Raw genomic sequence first — 23501 nt, forward strand, 5'->3', positions numbered from 1 at the left:
GCGTAGGCATCCGGAGGCTTCTTCTGTCGAGGGGAGCTGGGGTGGCAGGGACCCCACCAGACCCTCACATCGGGCCTGGGCCCCGCCCCCAAGGCCCAGTTTTGGGGCCCCGGGGTGAGGCCTTGGCAGGCCACCACTCCCTTTGGAGCTGCTGCTCCAGCAGGCCTGCCGGCCTGGACCCTCGTGGGGCCTTGTGGGGCAGCTGGCTTGGAACTGGGTTTTTCCAGAGGTGTGGGGCCCTTCACAGTGCCCAGGGCTACATCGTGCCCACGGAGGGGGCCGGGGGGCCCTGGCTGTCCTCAGCCTCTGTCCCCTCTGATCCTGGAGGCGGACTGGGGGGCTGGTGTCAGCTTCAGGAAGACCTGGGCTCGCCTCCGTCCCTGTCCTGATGCAGCCTCAGGACGGGGCAGGGGAGACCTGCCTGGGAGGCTGTGTGCCCCCTCCACTGGCCCAGCCACCTTGTTTTGATCCCCAGCAAGGACAGTAAAGGTAGGCCGTTGTGCTAGGAGTGGGCATCACCCCACCCCCACCCCCCACAAGCCTGCCTGCCACCCACCTAGGATGACCACAGTTACCACCTCGGGGGTGGGCTGGTGGTGTGCTGGGCCTGCGCTTCCAGCTGGCGGTGAAGCGCGGGGTCCCCCTCAGGGCTGGGGTGAGCCATCTAGAAAGCCCTTTCCAGGCCTGTGTCCAGGAGCAGAGGCCCTCCAGGCAAGACTGGTCCTCAGGACCCTCCCACACAGCCCCTGCAGGAGCTGCCAGCCCCCCCATGAGCCTAGCTGTGGGTGAAATAAAGACAGTTGGAGTGGCTCCTGTCCACTGTTCCTCCAGAGGCCTGGTGGCTTCATGTCTGAGGGTCACAGCCCCAGCTGCTCTCCCCGATGGGGCCCAGGAGGAGATGCTGGGAAAGGGATGAGTCAGGGCTGGGGCTGGGGACCAGCTGCAGGTGATGTGAGTCATGGGGGAGTGGGGGGGGCTGTGACCCTGCCTCCCCTGGGGCCCTTCCTGGGGGTCAGGTAGGAGGTTCCGGGGCTGGCAGGGGGCTGCCAGGCCAGGACTGGGAGTCCCCCTGGATTGGTGAGTCAAGCCGTCATCCAAACCTGCCCCAGAAGGGAAAAGCGACGTTTCCCAGAAAGCGAGTGAGACACGCTGTCCTACCGGGAGGTCTTGGCCGGTCCCTTGCTGGGAAATCCCCTGCTGCTTTGAGGGTGGAGCCCAAAGGAGGGGTAACGAGGGGGACGCTTCTCCTGGTGCCCCAGGACTCACGGGCTGGCGTGTTGACCACTCCGGGCTGGCTTCTGTTCCACGGTGAGAGACCGGGGACTGGGCAACCCTCCCTCCACACCATCCTAACCACTGAGAGCACAACTGGGGCGGAGAGGATCACGCAGTGAGGCCTGGGGATGGCTGCCACCCGCTGTCCCCGTCTCCCACAACCCTTCCCCCATCGAGGGTCCGTCCCAGTCGGGGTGGGGAGGGGGGGAAGGCAGCAGGCCGCACCCGGGCAGCCTGCCCAGGTGTGTCCCCTGCCAGATGTGCCCACTGCGCGCCGGCCAGACACCACACTCGTTTGCCAATCGGCTTTATGAAAAATAAATTTAACGCCACAGAAGCCGGGTCCAAAGCTTCCTTAGGTGCGACTTGCGGGCCGCCCATGCGTGGGGCTCGGGCCGGAAGCGAATAAATAACGGGGAGAGTGCTCAGCGCGTGCGGAGGAAACGCTCGCGGACGCTGCGCTCCAGCCCGGACAGCCTGGCCGCGCGCAGCGCCCGCAGCAGCCGCGCCCCCAGCGTCCCGGGCCGCGCCTCTCGGAGCTCCGTGAGCAGCAGCCACAGCCTCCGCCGCAGCGCCGCGCGATCCTCCCTTTGCGACGGCGGCGGACTCCGCGCCCCGGGGCCCGCAAGCGCCTGCTGCAGCCGCTGGAACCTCCTGGGAGAGATGTCCTGGAAAGCTACGAAGTCGACCACGGCGCGCTGACACTCCTCGGTCCCTGCGGGAGGGAGGGGCGAGGGGGTACCCGACTAGCTGCCAGCGCGCCGTGAGCGTCCCTCCGCGCCCAGGAGGGGCAGGACCGAGGGATCCCCGCGCGCTAACGAGTGGGTGAGGCTGCAGCCGTGCTGGAGGACCCGGGGCGACCGCGGGAAACTCGGCCGGCAAGGAGGCGGGGCTCGTGGGCCGATGCCGGGGATGGGATGCGACGTAAAGGGGACCCGCCACGTTCGCTGCCGTTCCCTCCCGCAAGCCATTTAAGCCCTCGGAGCCTGTTTCCCAAGGTCGGCGGGAAACGGCATCACCCGCCAGCGCTGACGTCCTCAGCCAACGGCATCCCCTAGGCTGTCCCCACTGCACTTCCGAAAGCCCTTCCCAGGAGCCCACCGAGGCCTCCGCGCCCCCCGTCCCGCTCACCCGGTGCCCCCGGCTCCAGCGAGCCGAGCGGGAAGCCCGTGCATTTGGTGCACAGGGCATCGTGGAACGGGGAGCCCGGCACGTTGACGGCCAGGCCCAGGGCCGTGCAGTTGCGGTGGGGCTGGCACCGCTCCGAGCTCGAGCTGCTGGCGGAGAAGGTGCCCGGGGAGCACGGTTGGCACTGCGTGTTCTGGCTGGGGGTGCCTGAGGACGAACGGGGAGGCCGGCGTCAGGAGAGCCGAGTTGGCTCCGTTCGGCGGAGGGCCCGGCGCCGCGGCCCCGCCCTGCACCCACCGGGGGCGACCACGCCTGCGCCGGGCGGGCAGGGCTCGTGCTCCAGGCAGAAGCCGGCGTGCGCGAAGAAGCCGGGGCGACAGCGGCAGCCGCGGTTGTGGGTGGCCCCGCACGGCCGCGCCTCCTCCTCGCGCTCCCCGCAGATGACGTTGCAGTATCGGCAGCGCTCCAGGTAGTTCCAGAACTGCGTGTAGTGGCGCGGCGGGCACGCGCCGCACGTCGTGGGGTTGTCCCGGCCGCAAGGTCGCTGCACGAAGGTGCCCGGGGGGCACTTGTCGCACGCCAGCCACTCCCCCGTCTCCGCGTCCCGCCTCGGGTAGGTGGGCGCGCCCGCCGCCGTCCCCCGCGCCGCAAGCGCCAGCAGCAGGGCCGCCAGCTGCCACAGCAGGGGCCTCATGGTCTCGCTGGAGTGGCAGCCGCCTCCCGGGCCGCGTCCTATAAGGGCTGGCTTGGCCACGCCCCCGCGGAGCCCCGCCCCGCCTGAGGGGAGCGGTCGGCCACCTGGGGGCCCAGGCTTTGACCTCTCCCTCCGCAGAGCCCAGTGCCAGGGCAGTCCCGTGCAGGCCACCAGCACCACGGGCAGCTCCTGACCCCGTTACCAGGCCTGGCAACCGGCGGATGGAGGGGGTAGCGGCTCCTGCTCTGAACAAACCAGGCGCGAGGGAGGCTGCCCAGGCGCCTCCTTCCTTCCAGGTTCCCCCACCCCACAACCGAGGCCGGGCCACACAGACCGCTTCCCAGCAGTGCCGGCAGCTTTATTAGAACCCTGGCCCCTGAGGAACAAGCAGGTCCCTGGAAGGTCCCTGGGACAGAAGGTGCAGGGCTCCCCTCCTTCCTGCTGGGTCTCCACCCACAGGCTGGCGGTCAGGGAAGTTCTGGGGAAGCACCTTCCAGTGGACCCACCCCAGACCCCAAGGTGGCCTCGGGGCCTCTCACAGGGGGCCCAGATCCTGCTGCCGTCTCAGGGGGTTCCCCACGGACACTGGACTGGCCTCCCCGTCAGGTGCGCTCTTGGCCAAGGGGTTTCTGGTATCAGGCCTGGCCCACCCACAGCCGACAGGCAAGTGTCCAGGCTGCGCCCCAGGCAGGGGCGGCCTCAGCCTCCGCAGACCCTGCAGCGCCCAGAGGGTCTCAATGTTCACTGGGGCTCCGGCCAGAAGACCTGCGTGAGGCTCTGCTTTCTGGTGGCAGCATGGCAGGCCGGGCACGTCCTAGAGACCTGTGGAGAAAAGGCGCTGGACACACCTTCCCAGACCCCACTGCCCACCCCAGCCCCTCAGCCCACCATGTGGGGCAACGCCCAGCAGGCCACGTCCACAGGGGACAGGGCCGGGTCCACAGGGTCTGGCTGCCGACCTGGAGGTGCTGTCGCCAACAGGCCCGGCAGCAGTGGAAGTCGCAGGAGGGGCACTGGAAGGGGACCACGTCCTCCGCCCTGCAGCCAGGACACACCAAGCCCACTGCAAGGGGGCTGACGTGAGCGCCACAGGCCTGCTCGGGCTGGGCCCCCACTCCCAATGGTCCCTGCAGCCCCTCCCACGAGACCTACCCCACTCGGACTGTGCCTGCCCGCAGGGGGCACTGGGGGGCCGGCCGGGAGCCCCCGCCCCCCGAGCCGGCCTCTGCGTAAGGAAGGAGGAGATCTTGCTCTGGGTCTTCCCGGGGGGTTTCTCTGGCAGTGAGGGGCCTGGAAACAGGAGGGAGCGAGTCCGAAGGGTGCCTGGCACTTCCCTGCTGCCCACCTGCCCACCCTGCCAGGGCTGAGGGGGGCTGGGGCAACAGGGCGGCAGGAGCACCAGGCAGGCGGCCCTACCTGGCCCACGAGCCCCACAGACCAGGTCAGAAGGCGCAGCAGGGCTCCCCTCCCAGGGTCCTGGAGCCTGGGTGCCCAGGTCCACACACGTCTGCTGGAAGCGCTGCTTGTGGTGAGGGCGCACGAACATGCCGAACCCTGCTGGGAGCGCGGAGCATCGCTCAGGCGTGGCCCTGCCGCCCACCCCACTGCCGCCCCCACCCGCCCCCCACGCGGGCCACTTGCTCTGCAGCAGGGTCAGGTCCTCAGGCTTGGCGGTGGTGAGTGAGGCCACCACGGCCACCACCTTCTCCAAGTCGTCATCCTGCTTGTAAGTGGTCAGCGCCGCCAGGAGCTGGCTGTAGCCTGTGGCCCCCAGGGCCCTGTGGGCATCTGCCAGGTAGGCACTCACAGCGGGCGGGTGCTTCTTTGCTCCGGGGGCTCCGGACCCCTCAGGAGGCCGGCGGCTGGGGTCTCCTGGTGGGAAGGTAAACACATCTCAGTCCACCAGCTTCCCAGCAAATCACATTGGCCTCCCCTGCTCTGGGGGCACAGAACCACAGCAGCTCCCAGGAGACTCCTCCCCGCCAGGGTCTTCCCTCTGCTCCTGGCTCTGGTCCAAAGCCTCTTCAGGGACCAGGTACCTGCAGGGAGCAGCCCGGAGGCCAGGTGGGGCCGGCCCTGGTTCAGGTGTTTGCGGGGGTCCAGCTGCCTGGCTGCACCCTGGGACACGGTCAGCTTGGGGTCAGGCTCCCTCCTTCCTGAAGAAACACGGAGACGAGGAGGCGCCCAGCTGGTCCCTGAGGGTCCAGAGCATGACCAGGGAGGGGACGGGTCTGTCCAAGGGGAGACCGGGCCTCAAACTCTCCTCAGACAACCGCTGGAGGCCCCCGACAGCAGGGAGCAGGCAGGCCTCCTCCCCTGCCTTAAACGGGGGGCAGGAAAGTGGGGGGCAGGCACAAGGACACCCCAGTCCAGAAAGGAGCAGAAGGGTGACTTAGGCAGGAATCTCCAACCCCAGGGGCCCCCTGTGATTCCCGTCCTTGGGGAAGTCTCGTCCAGAGATGGGCTCTTCCTTAATAAATGGGGACAGCAACTCCCAGGCTCTGGACGTGCAGGGCCCACTCCAGGTAGAGACGGGGGTGGACGGGGCTCCAGGACCCCTGTGCGTACACGACTCCCCAGGCGCAGGTCCTCCTCGGAGGCCCGGGCCATGTGTGTTCTTGGGGCCCACACCTCCCCAAAGTGGGGCCCCCCGCACGGATCTGTCAGCCTCAGGAACAGGGAGGCTGGGCCAGTGAAGACCCACTCCAAGGGCCAGGTGCCACCTACCCTCAGGGTCTGAGTTTGAGGGTCCCACCCGGGCAGGGCCCGCCTCACCGCTGGGGTCCAGGGCTGGTTGTGCTCCCTGCCTCCGGGGAAGGCCATACTCGGGCCGGGAGCTGCAGCCTCGGCCCGTCAGTTGGCGGCAGACCTCCTCAAACTGCTGCTTGTGGTGGGGCCGCACGAACTGATAGAAGCCTGTGGGGAGGGGCGGGGTCTGGGCCTGCAGCCACCGCACGGGGTCCCCACCAACACCTCTGCAGGTCAACCGGGGACCCTGGTGGCCCCCCAGCCCACAGCCGCAGCACTGCCCCCAGGGTGGGACCCTCAAGTGGGCAGCCTCTATTGGCCAAGGCACCTTGGAGCAGGCTGTGCTTCTTGGGGTCCTCGGCAAAGAGCGGGCCAAGGTGAGCGGCCAGGGCCGCGAGGTCATCGGTGCTCTTGTACTCCCGCAGGGCCCGGGTAAAGGTGTCGAAGCTGGCCTGGCTCAGCGCCTGCTTCACGGCCGCCATGAACAGCTTGGCCCTGCCTGTGTCCGCGCCGGCTTCTGGCCCCTCCTGCGACACACAGCCGGTGCCCGTCAGGAGGCACCGACGCTCCCCATCTGCAGGGGCAGCGAGCTGCCGTCGGGGGCCGCTGGGGAGGATGCTTAGCTGGCCTGGCCCAGCTGGCAGGGGACCCCCGGTTAGCTTCAGCTTAGATGGCCAGGCCCGCTGAGCACAGCAGAGGCAGAGTGCAAGCTGGCGGTGCCTCCTCTGCTGAGGTCCCAGTGCCCACGGCAGGGGACACTTCTCAACACGCCAGGACTTCAAACAGCCCCGTGCCCTACTTGTGCTGCACACCCCAGCCCTGATCCCGGACCCTCGAAAAGGACCCTCCAGGCTCCCAGGCTGCCCCCCAGCTCGGCCCTCAGAGGCCCAGGCCCCTGGCACCTAGGCCACTTCCTCAGTGTCAGTCCCCTGGGCACCACCTGGTTCTTCCCAGAAGCCAAGGGTGGTGGACAGAGGCACTGGCATTTGGGGCTTTCCGGAGCTTCTAGGATGTAACTCAGCTGCTCTTAACTGCGTTCATCCGAGGCTGGGAACGCCACGTGCCTCACACGCAGGCACCTCACCATCCACGTTTGTGCCAACAGCCCAGCCTGACCCGGGCCCGCGGAGCCAGCCCGGCTGCAGGCCCCACACCAGACCTGCCAAAGGACCAGGCCTGGCTCCTGCCCAGCTGGGAAAACAGCACCTTCTGTGGATGGAGCCCACAGGCCTGCGTGGACCCGACCACCCCACCAAAAAGCAACACAAAACGAAAGGCCCAAATCTGCCAAGTGTGCAGGACTCCAAAGTGTGGAGGGTCTGCCCTGAGGGGGGCGCACTGCCCAGGGACCCCAGTAAGGGGGAGGAGACGTGAGGCATGCGGTGGCACTGCAGCAAAGGGCACATGGGAACCCCGTGCTGGTTCTGAGAGCTGAGTGGAGGTGAGATGTTCTCACAGTAAAATATCAAAGCAGAAGAGGGACGGGATCAGAGCAGGCCAGGCCCCGGCACAGCATGAGCCTGGCGGGTGGAGGGTGACAGTGGGATCCGCAGAACAAGCAGCTCGTCTGTGAGGAAGTGAATCCAGCCAAACACCGGTGGTGGGGTTGCTGCGGGCCCTGGGTCTGCTGCCCTCCCTCCACCCCTGCACCCGCCCTCAGGCCCGGCTGCCCCCTCCCCTGGGCCCCGGCTCCAGCCGGCACGCCTGCAGAGCGCCTGCAGAACTTGTCCCCCAGCAGGGACAGCCGAGTCAGGCCACTGGGCAGGTTTGGCCCGCTCACACCTCACACTACCCTGAGCCACACCGGCTGAGGCACCCACCAAACTTCCGCCGTCTGCGGGCCGCCCACGTACCGGGCCGCCGACCAGCCTGACCTTCCTCCGCCTGCCACGCTGCTCCTCCGCTGGCCTCTTCTCACGAGGGCCCCACGGGGCGGAGTGGCGGGGGGCCTGAGGGCGACACAGGTGTGTCCCACAGGCCCTCAAAGCCCTGACACTGCCCTGGGCGGCAGGGCGGGAGAAGTACCCTCGGCCCCTTGCAGGGAACCAAGTGTGAGAGCAGGTCCCGGGCAGCAGCGTGGCAGTGACTGAAGGGCACCGGTGGGAAGGGACGAGAAACACGAGTGGGGCAGCTGCGCCCTGGGCCTAGAGGGCGGGACAGCAGGGGGCGGGCACTGACGCCTGGCGGGAAGTGGGGAGCTTCAGGTCAGCTGGGGAATTATGGGCTTCTGGACAAAGGCCCCAGGGCAGAAGGTCCTGCCCGCAGCTCAGGCTCCCAGAAAGGGCCAGGCTCGGGCACAGCAGGAGCGGGAAGTGAGCGGACCATGTCCAGCACGGGGGTGTGTTGGGGGCCCAGCTGAGGGCTGGGGGCTGTGCCGGGACGGGGCATGCACACAGCACCACCAGGCATCTGCTGAAACCCCCCTGCCCTCCCGACCAGCGGGTGTGCAGGGGTGAGCACAGTGGTGCCCGAGCCCAGGTGGGCCGAGCCATCCATGTCCCCCCCCCCAGGGAGCCCGGCCCCCGCACCTCCTCCTCCGCGGGCAGGGCCTTGTCCCCAGGCCCCTCGGCCAGCTGCTCGCTGTGTTCCAGGGCGGCCAGCAGCCCCACAGGCCTCCGCCGGGCCTGGACGGCTTCCTGCTGGTACTCCACACAAAGGCTGCCCTCGGCGTCCCCGGCGACCAGCAAGCCTGCGGGAGCACGCGTGGGTGACGAAGGCCACCACCGCCCGCTGGGCACTCTGGTCGTCGGCCCCAGCGTGCCACCAGCCTGCGGGAGGCGCCCCGCCCTCCACCCTGTGGGGCCCCAACCGGCCGTGTCGCCCAGCCACACGCACCCGTGCGTCTGCGCCTCAGGCTAGGGACGTGCACATCCAGACTTGTGGCCTTCCTGGTGCGGAGTGGGCCGGGTGACACGGCCACCGAGGCAGTGCCTTCTCCTTCGCCCAGACTCGGAGCAGCAGCTCGGGGGGCCAGCACGGGCATCTAGACGTTCACAGGAGGTTGTGGAGGTCCCGCCCTGCTCCTTCCCCTGGGCGGGACACGAGGGCACAGCCAGCTAGCGCTAAGACTCACGGTTCTCTGAGCGATGCGGAAGAACTGGGCCACATCTCGGATGACGTGGCCGAAGCTGTCGTACACCTTGACGTGGGGACGCACCCAGGAGGGCAGCTGGGCTCTGGCGTCCGCGGAGCTGAACCTGCAGGGCGGTGGGGCCGTCAGCCCGGGAGCCCCGCCTGCCCCGGAGCCCAGCTCCCTGGCAGACTCACCAGAGGGAAGAGCCGGTGTCCGGGGGCAAGGGCTCTGGCCCGAGAGCGCCGGTGGGGGGGGGGGGGGGGGGGGGGCCCCCCCCCGGGGGCGCCGGGGGAGACAGCCCCGGGGGGGGGGGGGGGGGGGGCGGGCCTGCACCTGTGGTCGCAGAGGAAGACAGCCCCGTAGTCATGGCGATGCCGGATCACCCGCCCGATGGCCTGGTTCACAGCCCTGGATGCCTGCTGCCGGTACCAGTCGTGCCCGGAGAGGAACTGCAGGGCCAGGGCGGGGGGCTGCCTCAGCCATGGGGGCTTGAGCACCACCTGCCCACCCTCAGCCGCACAGCCTCTCACCTGGTCCCGGGCCCCATTCTGGCCCTTCATCTCATCCAGGAACTGCATCTTGAGGACAACCCGGGGGTCCATGCGGGGCGGGTATGGGAGGCCCGTGACGATCACTCCACGGCCATTCGCATCTGCGAAGTCCAGCCCCTCGCTGGCCTGGGAGGCAGCGGGCACTCTTTTCCCCCATCTGCCTCCACTCAAGCCCAGGACCTTCCCTAAGGGCCCACCCATGCCTGGGCCCTCACAGCCCCACGCCCCCCAGGATGGGCAGGGTGGGAGAGACGTCCAACTTCGAACCAGGCTGTACCTGGGGTCCACCGCTCCCAGAATCCCACAACCAACTTCTTATTCTCAGAACCTCCTCCGGCCCACCTGCCCACTGCCCATGCGTGGGCCCCAATGCCCAGCCTAGGACCCGAGGGCCGGCCCCTACAGGACCAGCAGGGCCACACCCTCCTGTGTCTGCTGGACATGGGGCCTGAGGGAGGTGATCAGCCTCTCCTGCCCATGGTGCGGCCCCCAGGTCATGAGCCCTAAGCCCCCCTCAGGCACAGGTTCCAGGCGGGGATAAGCAGCCAGGTGTGTGGGACCCGGACCTCAGAGGCCTCACCTTCCCCCGGCACACAGCCAGGAAGGTGGCCCCACTGGACCCGGGGGCGGCGACTCTCGTGTAGAAAGCCTCCATCACCTGGAAGGGGAGGCTGTTCAAGACCCCAGAAATCACCCTGCAAGATGAAGCACCGTCCAAGGCAGGAGGCAGGCCAGCAGAGCTGCAGCAGCATCTTTGTGGCACATGGGCTCCCAGGCTGACCCGGAGCCAGCACCCAGTGCCTGCTTGCCGTGCCCAGAAAACCCAGGGGCCCCGGGGCTGGGGGGCGGGTGCAGACCTGCTGCCATCGTCCCCAAGCCCAAACTTCCTAAAAGGCCAGCAGGATCTTGGCCACACACACCCCGGGGCTGGCCTGAGCCCAGGGCAGCCCGCAGGGCAGGGGGAGGGAGCCCCGGTGACCCAGACCTCCGAGAAGCCTCCTTTGGTCCTCGGCTCCACGAACATGGGCTTCAGGACCTCCAGCTTCCTGGCAAAGTCGTGGGCCTATGGGAGGAGGCAGAGAGGGAATGCCCGTCACGCCTTCTCAAAGACACGCGGCCCAGCCCTGTCAGACCCTTTGCTGTTTGGGGCTCCCTCCCGCCCCCAGAAGACACTGGAAGGAGGGACTCACCCGCCAGAACTCCAGGCTTTTCTCCATGACGGGGTAGGAAGGGAAGAAGACCAGGAGCCCGTGCGGGACCACACGGGCGATGTTGCCTGCAAGCACCGTGGCCGGCTCAGCAGCAGAGGACCCCTCCAGCCCCAGGAAGACCAGGCAGGACAGGGAGTGGAGCGGGGGCGGGCAACCTCGCAACAGGGCAGGGGCCCAGGAATGGACAGCATGGGCACTCACCCAGTGCCTTCCCCAGGGACGACAAGCACTCGTCAGAGAACCTGCAAGGAACGGGGGGGGGGGGGGGGGGGGGGGGGGGGGGGGGGGGGGCGGCTGTTGCCATGAGGGGCCTGGCACTCAGCCACCCGCCTCACCCGCCAGGCCCCCTACCGTTTGTCAAAGGCGGAGCTCAGCTGGGCTCCGTCAGGGCCTTTAGGGACAATCCCCACCCAGATCTGGTGCTTGTCAATGACGTGTGGGTTCTCCAGGCAGACTGGGAAAGGGCTGGAGGGAGGCAGGGGGTGGCCCCTGTGAGATCCTGAACCCCCAGCACCCCGGCAGCCCAGGGCGGGGGGGCTGGCTTCGGGACCCCCCCCCGGGGGGGTGCCAAGGGTCAGCCCTTACATCTGCATCTCCAGGGTGAAGGAGGACACGGGGGCCAGTGTGCCGCTGGTGAGGATGAGGGTACGGACGCCCTGGTGGACCAGCTCACGCATGCTGTGGCCAGGGCTGAAGCACCAGTAGCTCAGCACCTTCCCTGCGGGGGGCAGCGGCACGTGTGTGAGGCCCAAGCCGCCTGCCCAGCAGCCATCGTGTGTCCCCCAAGGCGGTGCTGGGCCCTGGGGCCCAGGTGCACAAGTCTTCCCCGGGGGGCCTGCCCGCCCTCCCTCGGGGTCCCAGGAGCAGGAAGCAGACCAGAGAAGCCCGCCAGCATCCTGGCGCCGGGGGAGGGGGACGCTGAAGTCACTTCCAGAGAGGTCAGCCTACCCCAACCCTAGATGTCCTTGTGGCTCAGTGAGGAGCTGGCCTCCCCGTGCCTGTACTCCGGGTGGGACTGCAGAAGAGGGAGGGGCACAGGCCCACAGCCCCTGGAGGCAGGAAGCCAGGGGCGACATCCTACACACGTCCTGCCCAGCCAGGGAGGATGCCAGAGCACGGCCTGCAGGCAGACACGCCAGCCCTCCCATGCGCTCCCAGTGGCTCCGGAAACAGGAGATGGAATAGCACAAGCGGATGCTCAAACTGTGACTCTCGGGTCAGGACCACGTCACAGGTCAGCAGGGACACTTCCCAGAAAAGAGCAAACCACCTTCTGGGACCAGAGAAGCCTTTTCCAACTTCCAGGATGGGACCCGCCCCTCAGTGGGGAGGATGGAAGCGCAGCTCTGAGTCCACAGTGTCCTGGGCCAGCCCTGCACCAGCAAGGACAGGAGTGACCATGGAGGACACTGGGGAGCCAGGAGCCCGGTCTCGGGGCGCTCTGGTTTCTCTGTCCAGCGGGGGTCTGAGGGCCAACCCCCGTGGAAACTCCAGGCAGGCCCCGGGCCGCCGGGCCCTCGGAGGTCTCTCACTTTGACAGCTCTGACTCTTAGAGGGCAGGTGGGGAATCACCTGGAGAAGGCTGGACCGACAGGCGGCCGGGAGCCCATAGCTGGATGGGGCACCGCCCCAGGGGGAGCATGTCCCAGCCACCTGAGGTGCCGTACCTTGCTTTCTGGCCGCCGTGGCGTTCCAGGCATCTGACCGCTGAGCTGTCCTCCGGTGACCAGCATCAGGGTGGATGTGCACCTGGAGAGGTGGAATGGATAGGTGTCCTAGGCCCCACTCGGGAGCCCCCATCCTGGAGGCAGCCCCACCTTGTGAGACCGCGGCCTGGGAGCTCCCCATCCAGGAAGCAGACCCACCTTGTAGGACTGACACCCCGGCCCCACCATGGCACTGGGGCCACCTTCAGCAGGGTCCACGCTAAACACGATCTGAACAGCAGAGATGAGGGAAAAAGTCAGCAGGACACATTAGAGGCTGCCACTCCTGCTGAGTCCCTCCCACACAGGACAGATGGACACTCAGGACACAGCCACCACCTGCCCCTGCTTCCAAGCCAACAGTGTCCCTGGGGCAGGACCCCAGGCTAAGGAGCTGGAGCTGCCTGCCCCCTCCCCTCAGGGGCCCCGCGCACTAGAGACACAGCCGCCCTGCAGGCCCCTCCTCGGCAGCCGGTCCAAGGCTGTCACAGAGACCGGGTCCAGGTCAGCAGCCCGCCCTCTCCGCTCTCCCCTAGGGCTGGGTCAGGGGATAGGGGAAAGGAACCCCGTTTACATGGAGAAGTAACAGGATGAAATTAATCCCTAAGTACAATAAGCAGAATTGTACTCTTAGCCAATGCAACGAGCCAAGAAAAAACCACAAGAGGGATAAATATGGGGGCAGAAAATACAACACACTAGCCGTTACAAACAACTGGCCCATCTACTTAGAAAATCCAGAAAACCAAACAACAAACTTTTAGAACTGAAAACTTAGTAAGATAGCTTCACACAAGACCAACAAATAAAAGTCAACACTTTTCTTGCGCACAAGCACCAGTGAGTTAAAAAGACCCCTTTCACAACAGCAGCAAAAAGTATGTAACACTGGTGATAAAGCAAGAGACAGACGTCACTTCCTCCGGAACAGTCTGTGAGGCCGCCCTGGAGAACAGAGCCCCGGCTCTCCCCACAATAACCGGAAAGTCCAAGGCATCCCGGCCAAAGCCCAAGAGGCTCCTCACAGAAAGGGAACACTCTGCCTCTGACACTCGGCTGGTAGAAACAAGGCCAAGACACGTTCAAAAGGGACGGCGTGTTGCACAGCCCCGTGTCTTCACGTCGCCCCAGGCGCCTCCTGCTGGGTTATGGCCAAGGATGAGGCCACGACTTCTAGGTGTCCATGAAAACAGAGAAGAGCGGCACCACCAGCACCCATGCGCAGGAGCCTCACCCACCAAATCTTCCTACAAACAGGAAAGGCCTTGCAAGCGCAGATCAGCAGCCTGCTCTCAGCAAACTCCTGCCAGGCCCAGGGGATGCGGGCGCATGGCCGGGCGGAGCAGCGGGCACCCCGTGGCCCTGCACGTGAGGGCCCAGAAGCACGGCCTGCGGGTACAGTGCAGCCTGTGAGGAGTAAGTTCCAAGGGCGAGAGGAGCTTTGAGAACCACTTTCCTCGTCCAGAGGGCAAAACACCTGGCCTCGCGATTCACCAAAGTGTCCGCCTGCAAGGGCGGAACCACACACACTGGACCTGATCCCGGAGCGAAGGCCACACCGCCTGGTGAGGCCACTCCGAGGCCATGGCTTCCCCTGCAAACCCCTGCATTGTGGCCCCAGAGCGGCCCTCACACCTCAAGGGATGGCCAGGAGTTGCAGACAGCGGTGTGGCTGCCCTGTGTCTGAGTGCCAGACACGGGTGGGCGGCGGGTAGGAGGTGGCAGGCACGGGTGCAGCTGTAGCCCTGGGGGAGCCCGCTGCAGCCCCGCTCCCCAGCTTGGGCTCTGCTGCCTGCCCACGGCCGGCTCTGCACTCCACCCTGGGGGCTCCGTCCCATCTGTGAGGCAGGGATGGGGCTGGAAGAGCAGCCGGGGTCACGGAGAAGAAGGAACATTCTAGCGTGGCATCCTGCAGGCCCGGGCTCTGCCCCCCTCCTCCCATCACTTCCGGCCGGGGCAGCGAGCGTCCCAGGCCTCTGCCCCCCGGGCGGTGACCCACCAGTACTGCTGGGTCTCCAGGGAGTCCCGAGCCCCAGCTGTGGCGCCCCGGCCCTGCCCTGGAGGCCCTGTCCCTTCCAGGCGGGCCCTCCCTCCGTGGCGCCCTCTGCCCGTCCTCCCGCCCTCCTCAAGGGTCCCTGCAGCTGAACAGGCCAGCAGGGCAGGGCACCCTCGCTTCCGGGCCTGCACGGCCCCTCCTCTCCCTGACGCCCGTTTATGGAGCGGGTTCCTCCCTGCTCCATACTCTCTGGAACCCAAACACCACTAACCCCATTGGTTTGGAATTTCCCTTGTCAGCTGCTCTAAGTAGCCCCTGGCGGGTGGCTCAGCTTCCTCTGCTGCCCAAGCTGCCTACGGGCCATACTCGCTCGCCAGCCTGTCATGTCCCCTCCAGCTGGAGGAAGTGTGACCCAGCAGGTGCTCACCCCACATCCCATCATGATGAGCACCTGTGGGTGCGGCCAGGGGCCCCGGGGATGCTGCCCTGCACAGGCCGACCGCAGGCCTGGCGGGCAGTGTGGAAGGTGTCGCGTAGCCGTGGAAGCACCGCGAGGGGTGGGGAGAGACAAGGAGGGAGCGACAGAGTGATGCGCTACAGGGCAGGTCACCCAGGGCCTCGAGCCCACTGAGCCTGTCTGCAGCCAAGCGCACCCCACTGTAACCCCGTGCAGCGTGGGCAGCCACGCACGTGCCACACGAGGCCTCGGGTGCCCCGGTTTCCCCAAGGACCAACAGCCGCCGAGGGGCCTCTGCAGAAAGGCCCAGCGAGGCGCAGGAGGGGCTGGAGTGCCTGGAACCATCAGACTGGCCCTCAGCGGACAGCTGGGCAGCCACGCAGCCAAAGGAAGGCAGGCCCTGGCCTGTCCACTTGAGCTGAGGAAGCGGCTCAGCTGGGCCCGAGAAGGACAGCTGGACACACGGGACTGCACGTCAGGGGCAGGAAGTGGTCACATCACATCCAGAGGCCCTGAGGCGTGTGGCAGCCCCCCTGGTCGCCTGGCCCGGGGAAAGTGGGGTCTGCATGTGGCAGAGGAGGGGCTCGGTGAGCCCTGGAGGCTGCCCCTACCCCCAAGCGGATCCCAAAGCCCAGATTGAGGCCGGCCTGGCCCAGAGGACCTGCAGACCACCCACTGACTCCAAACACCAGCCCCAGGCCCCACCTAATGGGCGTCGACGGGACACACTCACCCCTCGTCTCAACACCCTCTGGGCGAGGCTGGCCCAGCAACGCAACAGGGGCTGGGGGACAGAGTCCACGCCCCCCACTCCGGTACGGGCTTCTGCATTAACTTTCCCCTGAAAAGCTGTGTCAGCAAGAAACTGGAGAACAGGGGGCAGCTGGCTGGGCAGGAGCCGCTGGGCCTGTCTGAAAACTGGAGGGACCTGCCAGACTCTCACCCTAAGCGGCCCCGCTCCCCGCCCAGCCCCGCCCTCAAGGCCTGCGGCGGGTGCTCAGGGCGAGAGGAAACCAGCCCTGCAGTGTGGACTTGAAGCGTGTGCTGGGGGAGCCTTGTCCTTCCCCACGTCTTGAATCTACCGCAGCTCTGCAGAAGGAAGCCCCACCAGCTTCCACCAGGAAAGGAAAGGAGGCACCACATCCTCGTGGCGGCGGTCCCCACCTGGATGATGTCTGCCAGCTTCTGCAGCCCTGCCGTGTTGGTGAACAGCCCCGCACCTGTAGGGGCAGCGGGTGCTGACCATCCACTGGGCTCTCTCCAGCTGAGGGGCGTGCCCTCAGAGGGCAGCTCACCCTGTCTTCCCAGTGGGTCTCCCGCGGGTCAGTGGGACAAGTGCAGCTCTGCAGCCAGATAAGGCTGGGGCTGCCCAGAGCCCAGGAGCCTGGCAAGGCTGGGCGCCCCCGGTGAGACCAGAGGGCTCCATGGCACAGCCTCTGGGAAGCAGGCCCATGCAAGCCCTCTGGGCAGAAACAGAGCGCAGGAGGTTTGGGGGAGAGGATGGTGGGGCCCACAGCTCACTGCCCCACCCACGCCCCTCACTGCTCTTTCCTAAAAGGGGCTAAACAGGGAAGACCGCTCTTTATAGGACACACGCCACCAAACATGCTAAGATCTCAACATCCAAATCAGAAAGGCAGCTCCATGGGCCAAATTCCTGTCAGGCTGCGCCCTTGAGTAAGGAGTCAGCCACAGGGCACACGGTGGCCGGGGACTCACGTCCTGCCAGGTGTTGGATGATCTGGTCCAGGGAGTCAAGGATGCAGCCCTTGGTGTGAAACGTGATCTGGGCTTCGGCAAACAGCTCAAAGATGTAGCTACGAGGAAAGAGGCAGCTCAGGCCTGGCAGGAGATGAGGCTGCACTTTGGGAACCTAACAGCCAAAAGCATTTTAAGTTTCCTTCACCCAGAAACAAGCTCTGGGCCTCCGGGGAGGCCCAAACCTGGGGGTGAAAGGCCTCTCCCCTCAGGAGCCTCAGTGGGGAGGACAGTGGCCTGCAGGAGACCAGCGTACCCAGAACAAGGCCTGGGCTCGGGGCTCGGGCTCCGCATGGGGGCCAGGAGGAGGTCATCAGGGCCTCCCTGAGGTGGTGGCTCTGGGCAGGGCACCCAAAGGGCAGTTCTGGAGAGTCGGGAGGGAGGGTGGGCAGTGGAAGCTGCAGAGGAAGCCCTGTGGGTGTGGGAGCCGAGGAGGCGTCAGGGCCATTTGGGAAGCAACCGGGCCCTGTGAGGGCCTGAGCAGAGCGGAGCAGATGGGGCTCAGGGACAAGGCAGGCGGCCCAGCGCTCCAGAACATTCCCTGCCTCGACAGACCTGGGCCTGGGTCCCAGCGCAGCTGGCAGTGGTGCACCGAGGAGAGTGACACCTGCCCCAGGCCACCATCCCATGGGGAACAAACCCTGCGGCTCGGAGGCCTGTGGGACGTTCAGAACGTTCCAGGTGACTTTTCGTCCTAAGAGAAGGTGGCACGGAGGCAGGTGCCTCGTTCTAAAAGGCAACTGCAGTGCAGACAGAGAGGTGAACCAGAGGAGAGGGTGGCGGTGCCGACACTCTCAATGACCAAACCCTCCCGGACCTCCAAGACGGAAAGACTCTCTGGATTTTGACCCAGTGACATTCCAGGCCACATGGAGTGGAACGCTGCAGGGACAGAGCCCAGCACAGCCGCCTGCTAGGTCCCTCACCTCCCAGGCTTGGTGACACCGCCGTCACCTCCAGGCAGCTCCACGGCGTCGATGGCCCCCTCCAGACGAAGCAGGATCGCTGTGGGGTTAGGGGCTCTCAGGGCAGGGCTGTGGGGGGCAGTCCACGGCAGGCGGGGGGAGGGGGCACTTACTCTTCAGCTTCGCGAGGTCCTCCAGCTCCAAGTTCAGCCCTGGGCAAAGGAAAGCGCAAATGCACAAGTCTGCATCCTTCTAATTCCACCACCCCGTCCTAAGGAGCCAGGATGCTGGTGTGGAGGGCAAGACACTGACAGAAGAGGCTCTGAAACCCACACGGCTGGAACTTGACCTGGAAGCAGCAGCCTGAGCTGAGGGGGGCGGTCACCTTCAGAGAGACCCTGTGGCTATGCACATGGACATGGTTCTGAGCTGCGTTTTCCTGGTGACCAATGGGCTCCGTTTTCCATGTGCACACTGGCCATCTGTGTGCCTCTCAAGAAGTGTCTATTCATATCTTTTGCCCATTTTTCAATTGGGTTGGGTTGTCTTTTTGTTGAGTCGTTAAAAGGTTTCCTCCCTATTTTAGATACAAATCCTTTATCAGATATGTTATTTGCAAAAAATTCTTCCTGTTCTGTGGGATGTCTTTGCTTTCTTGATGGTGGCCTCTGACGCACAAACGTTTTTGATTTTGTTAAGTCCTGTTTATCTATTTTTTCTCTGGGTGCTTGTGCTGTTGGTGTTACTTCTATGAAGCTGCTGCCTAACGCAGGGTCATGGGGATAGACACCTGGGTGAACAACCCCACTCCTTAGGTGTGGGCTGTGCAGAGCGACCTCCGTCCAAAGAGAACAGTGTGGAAAGGAGGGGAACGAGCAACTTGGAGCCCCTGACAGCCGATTTCAGCTGGCAATCAAGGTCATAAGGCATGCGGCGTTAACTGCAGGGACCTGGATGCGATACAATGAGGCGGGCCCTGCGCATCTGAGCCCTTCCTCCCCAAATCCCACACCCCTGTACGTCCAGGGGAGAAACATCACACAAATCCAAACCCCAATGAAGGGGCATTCTACACAACGTCAGAGCAGTCCTCCTCCAAACCACCAAGGGAGGTCTGAGAAACTGTCCTGGACAAAGGCAAAGGAGGGCTTCCCTGGTGGTGCAGTTGTTGAGAGTCCGCCTGCTAATGCAGGGGACACGGGTTCAAGCCCTGGTCTGGGAGGATCCCACATGCCGCGGAGCAACTGGGCCCGTGAGTCACAACTACTGAGCCTGCGTGTCTGGAGCCTGTGCTCCGCAACAAGAGAGGCCGCGACAGTGAGAGGCCCGCGCACCACGATGAAGAGTGGCCCCCGCTTGCCACAACTAGAGAAAGCCCTCGCAAGGAAACGAAGACCCAACACGGCAAAAGTAAATAAATAAATAAACTCCTACTCCCGACACCTTCTTTAAAAAAAAAAGAATCCACCTGCTGGGACTTCCCTGGTGGTGCAGTGGTTCAGAATCCACCTGCCAATGCAGGGGGCACGGGTTCGAGCCCTGGTCTGGGAAGATCCCACATGCCGCGGAGCAACTAAGCCCGTGTGCCAGAACTACTGAGCCCACGTGCCACAACTACTGCAGCCCGTGCGCCTAGAGCCCGTGCTCCACAAGAGAAGCCACTGCAATGAGAAGCCCGCGCACCGCAATGAAGAGTAGCCCACTCGCCACAACTAGAGAAAAGCCCACGTGCAACGGAGACCCAACACAGCCAAAAATAAATAAATAAGATCAACATAAACGGCAAAAAATGGAGTATGAAATGAAATATAAACATTACAAGTGAGCTTAAAATGAATAATATGACCACAGTGAAGCGGAAAGAAACAACCCAAGGAGCCTCTGAATGAGCGTTTTCACTCTGTGGTCGCAGACCAACGACGAAAAGGACGTGAACAAACATTAAACCTAGTGAGTAGATGTTCATTTATCGTGGGTGGGCTGGCAATTCTCAAACAACTGTCTGTGGGTTCTAGGATCAAACAAGTTAAGTACGATACTGAGAAAAAATGAAAGCTCGTTTCCTCACAAAAGGCGTTACAAACGTGGAAAGGGAGGAAAGAAGAATAACTGCGTGGTTCTGGACTAAAACTGGGGCGGGGGAGAGCGTGAACTCACAATTCTACGCACACGGGCGTGGGGGTGAGTGCCTAAGCACGTGGACTCACATGCTGACACGGATGCGGAGGTTAGAGTAAGACCTCACGCAGAAGACGGGAGGATAAGAAGACCCATCATTCTGCAAACATCGTGGAAATCCTGACTTCAGGGATGACTCATTAATGGATACCACAAGCGACTTCAGAATCACAAGTGGAAAAGCAGTGACCGCACGGCAGAAACACCCGGCAGCCGCCACGTAACCATACTGAAGTTAACGCCACCAACATCACCTGCGAGACGACGCAAGTCCGCGGTATTCCCACCAAAACGCAAACCCTGAATCCAACCACGAGAACACAGCGGACAAATCCAAACAGTAGGACAGTCGACGAAGTAACTAGCCTTTCTCTTCACAGGCCCAGAGACCACGGCACCAGGCAGAGGGGTGGCTGTGTTTCGGGCCTTACCGAGGACAGCTGGGAAAATTCTAATGCGGCTGCCGATTAGACGAGAGTGCAGTACGGATGCTGGTTTTATGATCGGATCGTCAAAAAGAATGTCCTTGTTCTCAGGAAACACACGCTAAGACACAGAGTAAAGGTGTCAGGCCGGCAACCGCCCTGAAGGAGGCAGAGAAACAGGGAACCTGTCCACTCAGTGCGGGGCTGGTCAAATGGGGCAGAGCATCAGCCGCGGGGTCTGGGGAAGGCACGCAGCAGCTGTAGCAAGTTATCTGTGAGCTGGTGAGAAAACAGAAAATGACGGTGTCGGAACAGGATATAAGACATGAAACGGGGACTTCACTGGTGGCACAGTGGTTAAGAATCCGCCTGCCAACACAGGGGACATGGGTTCGAGGCCTGGTCCGGGAAGATCCCGGAGCAACTAAGCCAGTGTGCCACAACTACTGAGCCTGTGCTTAGAGCCTGCGTGCCACAACTACTGAAGTTCGCGTGCCTAGAGCCCGTGCTCTGAAACAAGAGAAGCCACTGCAATGAGAAGCCAGCGCACCGCAACGAAGAGCAGCCCCCGCTAGACACAACTAGAGAAAGCCCGCACATATCAACGAAGACCCAACACGGCCAAAAATAAATAAATAATTAAAAAAAAAAAGACATGAAACAACAACACGAGCCAGGTTTTCTAAAGCTCAGAAATGGAGCAACAGAACTCAGAGACAACTAGGAGAAAAAAACACTTGAGAAATAAAGATTAAATTAGAAGAACACAAAAGTAGATACATGCCACATCATCTTAAAAGAAACACATGGTGAAAGGGGGGAATTTTTATAAGTCAAAGAAAAATAGAGACAGAAGGATCTGAGAGAGTAACAGGTTCTGAACTCAGGTGGAAGAGACACGACACGATCCCTGGAGCAGAAGCCGAAGCCAAGGCCAGGCCGTGAGCGCTGCCGTGCGGGACAACATCCCCCCAGGTAAGAGGAGACTTGGAACTACAGGCTGAAAGAGGTCATCGTACGTCGACCCGGAAAATCAACACTGAGACAAACTGCAGCAAAATTACTGGGCTTTCAAAAGAAAAAAAAGTCCTAAAGCAACATCCAACTTTAAAAGTAAAAGACAATTTTAAAACAGCAAGGTTTGTGATGCACGTGACTGTCAGTCAGAAAAAACCCGTTCCTAGATACATCCCCGGAGAGACGCTGACCTATTTACTCATGTACATGCGTTCGGGGCCGAAAGCAGCTGACTTAGAAATTCCCATCGCAGCTAAAGACGGTGAAGCAAGGACCATGTATCCACGAGGACACCTAAGCAGCGGAGCTCAGCAGGCCAAGGGACCTGGCCCGAGACCTGCCCAGGACGGCCGCAGGGCCAGCCTATTTCCGTGGTGCTGCTACTGCCGCTACTGCTCTTCCTATGGATACACGATTTGCCTTTTTCCTTCTTTCTCTCACAAATATACAGTGTAGTTTCCCAGAGGCTGATACTGGTCCCCACACATGTCCGCGTTCTAATCCCTGGAACCCATGAATAGGTCAGCTTCGCAGCAAAAGGGACCTGCAGATGCAATGAAGTTGAGGACCTCGAGATGGGGCGATAATCCTGGATTATCTGGGGTGGCCCAAAATGGAACAGCAGGGTCCTTACAGAATCAGAGGAGACCGAAGAAGCAGAGGTCGGAGACGTGGGGCCACAAGCCAAACAACGTGGCACCTCTAGAAGCTGTAAAAGACCAGGAAACGGATCCCCGTCTGCAGACTCCAGAAGGAAAAGTGCTGCTGGCCCATCCTGGGCTTCTGGGCACCATGAGGTAATACGTTTGAGTTGCTTTAAGCTAAGTCTGGAAATTTCTTTTAGCAGCACTCGGAAATGAATCCAGCCATGGTGTGTAGTATCACGTCAGCCCAAAGCAGGAAGTTACGAGATCCAATTACCTTGTATTAAGCCAGATATTAAAGAGATTTGCAAAACTGAAATAATGCCACTCTTCTAATTTTTAAAATAGTTATTTTTCCAAAAAAGTGTTATTTATGTTGACACGTCATGGATTGAATTGTGTCCTCCAGAAAGCTATGTTCAAATCCTAAACCCTGACCCCATTTGCGGACACGGTCAGTTAGGATGAGGTCCTAGAGGACTGGGTTGGGCCCTCAACCAGTGACAGGCATCCCTATGAGAGAGGACACCATGTGAAGATGGGAGTGGGACTGCAGTGAGGCGTCTACAAGCCCAGGTCTGCCAGTAGCTGCCAGAGCTGGGACAGAGAGGCCTCGAGCACATGCCCCAGGAACTCACAGAAGGAGCCACCCCGGCTGACACCCAACACGTGGACGTCTAGCCCCAGAACTGAGAGGATAAACTTCTGTTGTTGAAGCCTCCCAGCTTGTGGTACTTTGTTAAGGCAGCCCTAGGAAACTGACACGTAACAGTTTGTTATTTAGTTTTTACTTCTAATACATTAATTATCTGTAGATGTAACTCACATAAACAAAGCTCAGTACGTTTCAAGAACGTAAAGTTTGGGCTTCCCTGGTGGCGCAGTGGTTGAGAGTCCACCTGCTGATGCAGGGGACACGGGTTCGTGCCCCGGTCCAGGAGGATCCCACATGCCACGGAGCAACTAAGCCCGTGAGCCATGGCCGCTGAGCCTGCGCGTCCAGAGCCTGTGCTCTGCAACAGGAGAGGCCACAAAAAAAAAAAACAAAAAACAAAAAACATAAAGTTTAAGACATAAAGGGTCCTGAGGCCAACACGTTTGAGAACTTCTGTGCTAAACACACAAAGCCGTTTACAAACCTTCTCTCCCCCAACACAGCCTGTGAGCGCGTCAAAGAAGGCCCGGAGACCCTCGCAGAGGGGGCCGAAGCAGGTGGCCTGGCGGGAGAAGGGGCCTCTGCGCCCTCTGGAGTCTGTCCATGTGTGTGACTGTAAAGGGACCGGGAAGCTGAGGCTGTTCACGCCCCACCCCACACTCGCGTGAAGGACACGACAGGACGTGGGTGACGTCCAAAGGGCCGGGCGCAAATGCTACGAACCTGCAGCAACTCGACAGTAGGAACGCTTGCTACAAAGTGGTCTGGCGAGCAAGAGGTGGATTCCTAACACTAACAAAGGCCACGCAGAAGGTCTGGACAAACCAACTGCGTCCACCAAGTATTTCTACACACACTGCAATCACTGCTGCAAAAGGAAAACGCGGGGTATGAGTCGCTGAGCGCCGTTCCTGTGGACGATGCTCGCGGGTCCTTACAAAACGTCATTACGGCTGACACCCTTGGTTTTCACTTCCTTGCAGTAGAGGCAAGTTCACACCCCTGGGGAAACGGTGAAAAGGACTTGAGAGAGTGCTGACAGGTTGGGCAGTACCCACCTCCCCACCTCCATCTGTGAGG

General features: G+C 62.9%; 2 protein-coding genes across 21 annotated transcripts in view; both read right to left on the reverse strand.

Annotated features, from left to right (window-relative positions):
- Positions 1-1566: 1566 nt before the first annotated feature.
- On the reverse strand, positions 1567-3136 carry TNFRSF6B (TNF receptor superfamily member 6b). Its single transcript, XM_029220093.1, has 3 exons — positions 2701-3136; positions 2407-2610; positions 1567-1990 (listed from the first exon to the last, which is right to left on the reverse strand). Exons 1-3 carry the CDS (start codon positions 3095-3097, stop codon positions 1701-1703), a joined length of 891 nt encoding a protein of 296 aa, XP_029075926.1. The 5' UTR covers positions 3098-3136; the 3' UTR covers positions 1567-1700.
- Positions 3137-3656: 520 nt separating this feature from the next.
- The window catches only part of RTEL1 (regulator of telomere elongation helicase 1), a 28247-nt gene continuing 8402 nt past the window's right edge, over positions 3657-23501 (reverse strand). For 7 of the 20 annotated variants that reach the window (XM_029220080.1, XM_029220071.1, XM_029220072.1 and 4 more), the window contains 26 exons: positions 17676-17714; positions 17524-17602; positions 16559-16656; positions 16004-16059; positions 15573-15704; positions 12546-12617; positions 12348-12429; positions 11266-11398; positions 11032-11145; positions 10882-10922; positions 10660-10745; positions 10050-10532; positions 9449-9595; positions 9252-9367; positions 8919-9042; positions 8681-8828; positions 8374-8534; positions 7666-7794; positions 6174-6372; positions 5825-6013; positions 5137-5328; positions 4739-4969; positions 4514-4651; positions 4250-4387; positions 4057-4160; positions 3671-3919 (listed from right to left, as the gene is read on the reverse strand). In XM_029220080.1, coding sequence (XP_029075913.1) covers positions 3839-3919; positions 4057-4160; positions 4250-4387; positions 4514-4651; positions 4739-4969; positions 5137-5328; positions 5825-6013; positions 6174-6372; positions 7666-7794; positions 8374-8534; positions 8681-8828; positions 8919-9042; positions 9252-9367; positions 9449-9595; positions 10050-10532; positions 10660-10745; positions 10882-10922; positions 11032-11145; positions 11266-11398; positions 12348-12429; positions 12546-12617; positions 15573-15704; positions 16004-16059; positions 16559-16656; positions 17524-17602; positions 17676-17714 — 3512 coding nt within the window. In that variant the 3' untranslated portion in view covers positions 3671-3838. Of the gene's footprint in view, positions 3920-4056; positions 4161-4249; positions 4388-4513; positions 4652-4738; positions 4970-5136; positions 5329-5824; positions 6014-6173; positions 6373-7665; positions 7795-8373; positions 8535-8680; positions 8829-8918; positions 9043-9251; positions 9368-9448; positions 9596-10049; positions 10533-10659; positions 10746-10881; positions 10923-11031; positions 11146-11265; positions 11399-12347; positions 12430-12545; positions 12618-15572; positions 15705-16003; positions 16060-16558; positions 16657-17523; positions 17603-17675; positions 17715-23501 lie in introns of all 20 variants that reach the window. The other 13 variants (XM_029220088.1, XM_029220087.1, XM_029220085.1 and 10 more) reach the window with 12 other exon arrangements.

This window comes from Monodon monoceros, unplaced genomic scaffold (assembly GCF_005190385.1).
Source record: "Monodon monoceros isolate NGI ecotype Baffin Bay Population unplaced genomic scaffold, NGI_Narwhal_1 Super_Scaffold_13, whole genome shotgun sequence".
NCBI lineage: Eukaryota > Metazoa > Chordata > Mammalia > Artiodactyla > Monodontidae > Monodon > Monodon monoceros.

Excerpts from the sequence above, each read along its gene's own strand:
- TNFRSF6B (XM_029220093.1), bottom strand. The coding sequence starts at position 3,097 with ATGAGGCCCCTGCTGTGGCAGCTGGCGGCCCTGCTGCTGGCGCTTGCG. Across the intron at positions 2,611-2,700 it reads CGCAGGCGTGGTCGCCCCCG|GCACCCCCAGCCAGAACACG; the intron begins GTGGGTGCAGGG and ends GTTCGTCCTCAG. Across the intron at positions 1,991-2,406 it reads GCTGGAGCCGGGGGCACCGG|GGACCGAGGAGTGTCAGCGC; the intron begins GTGAGCGGGACG and ends TCCCTCCCGCAG.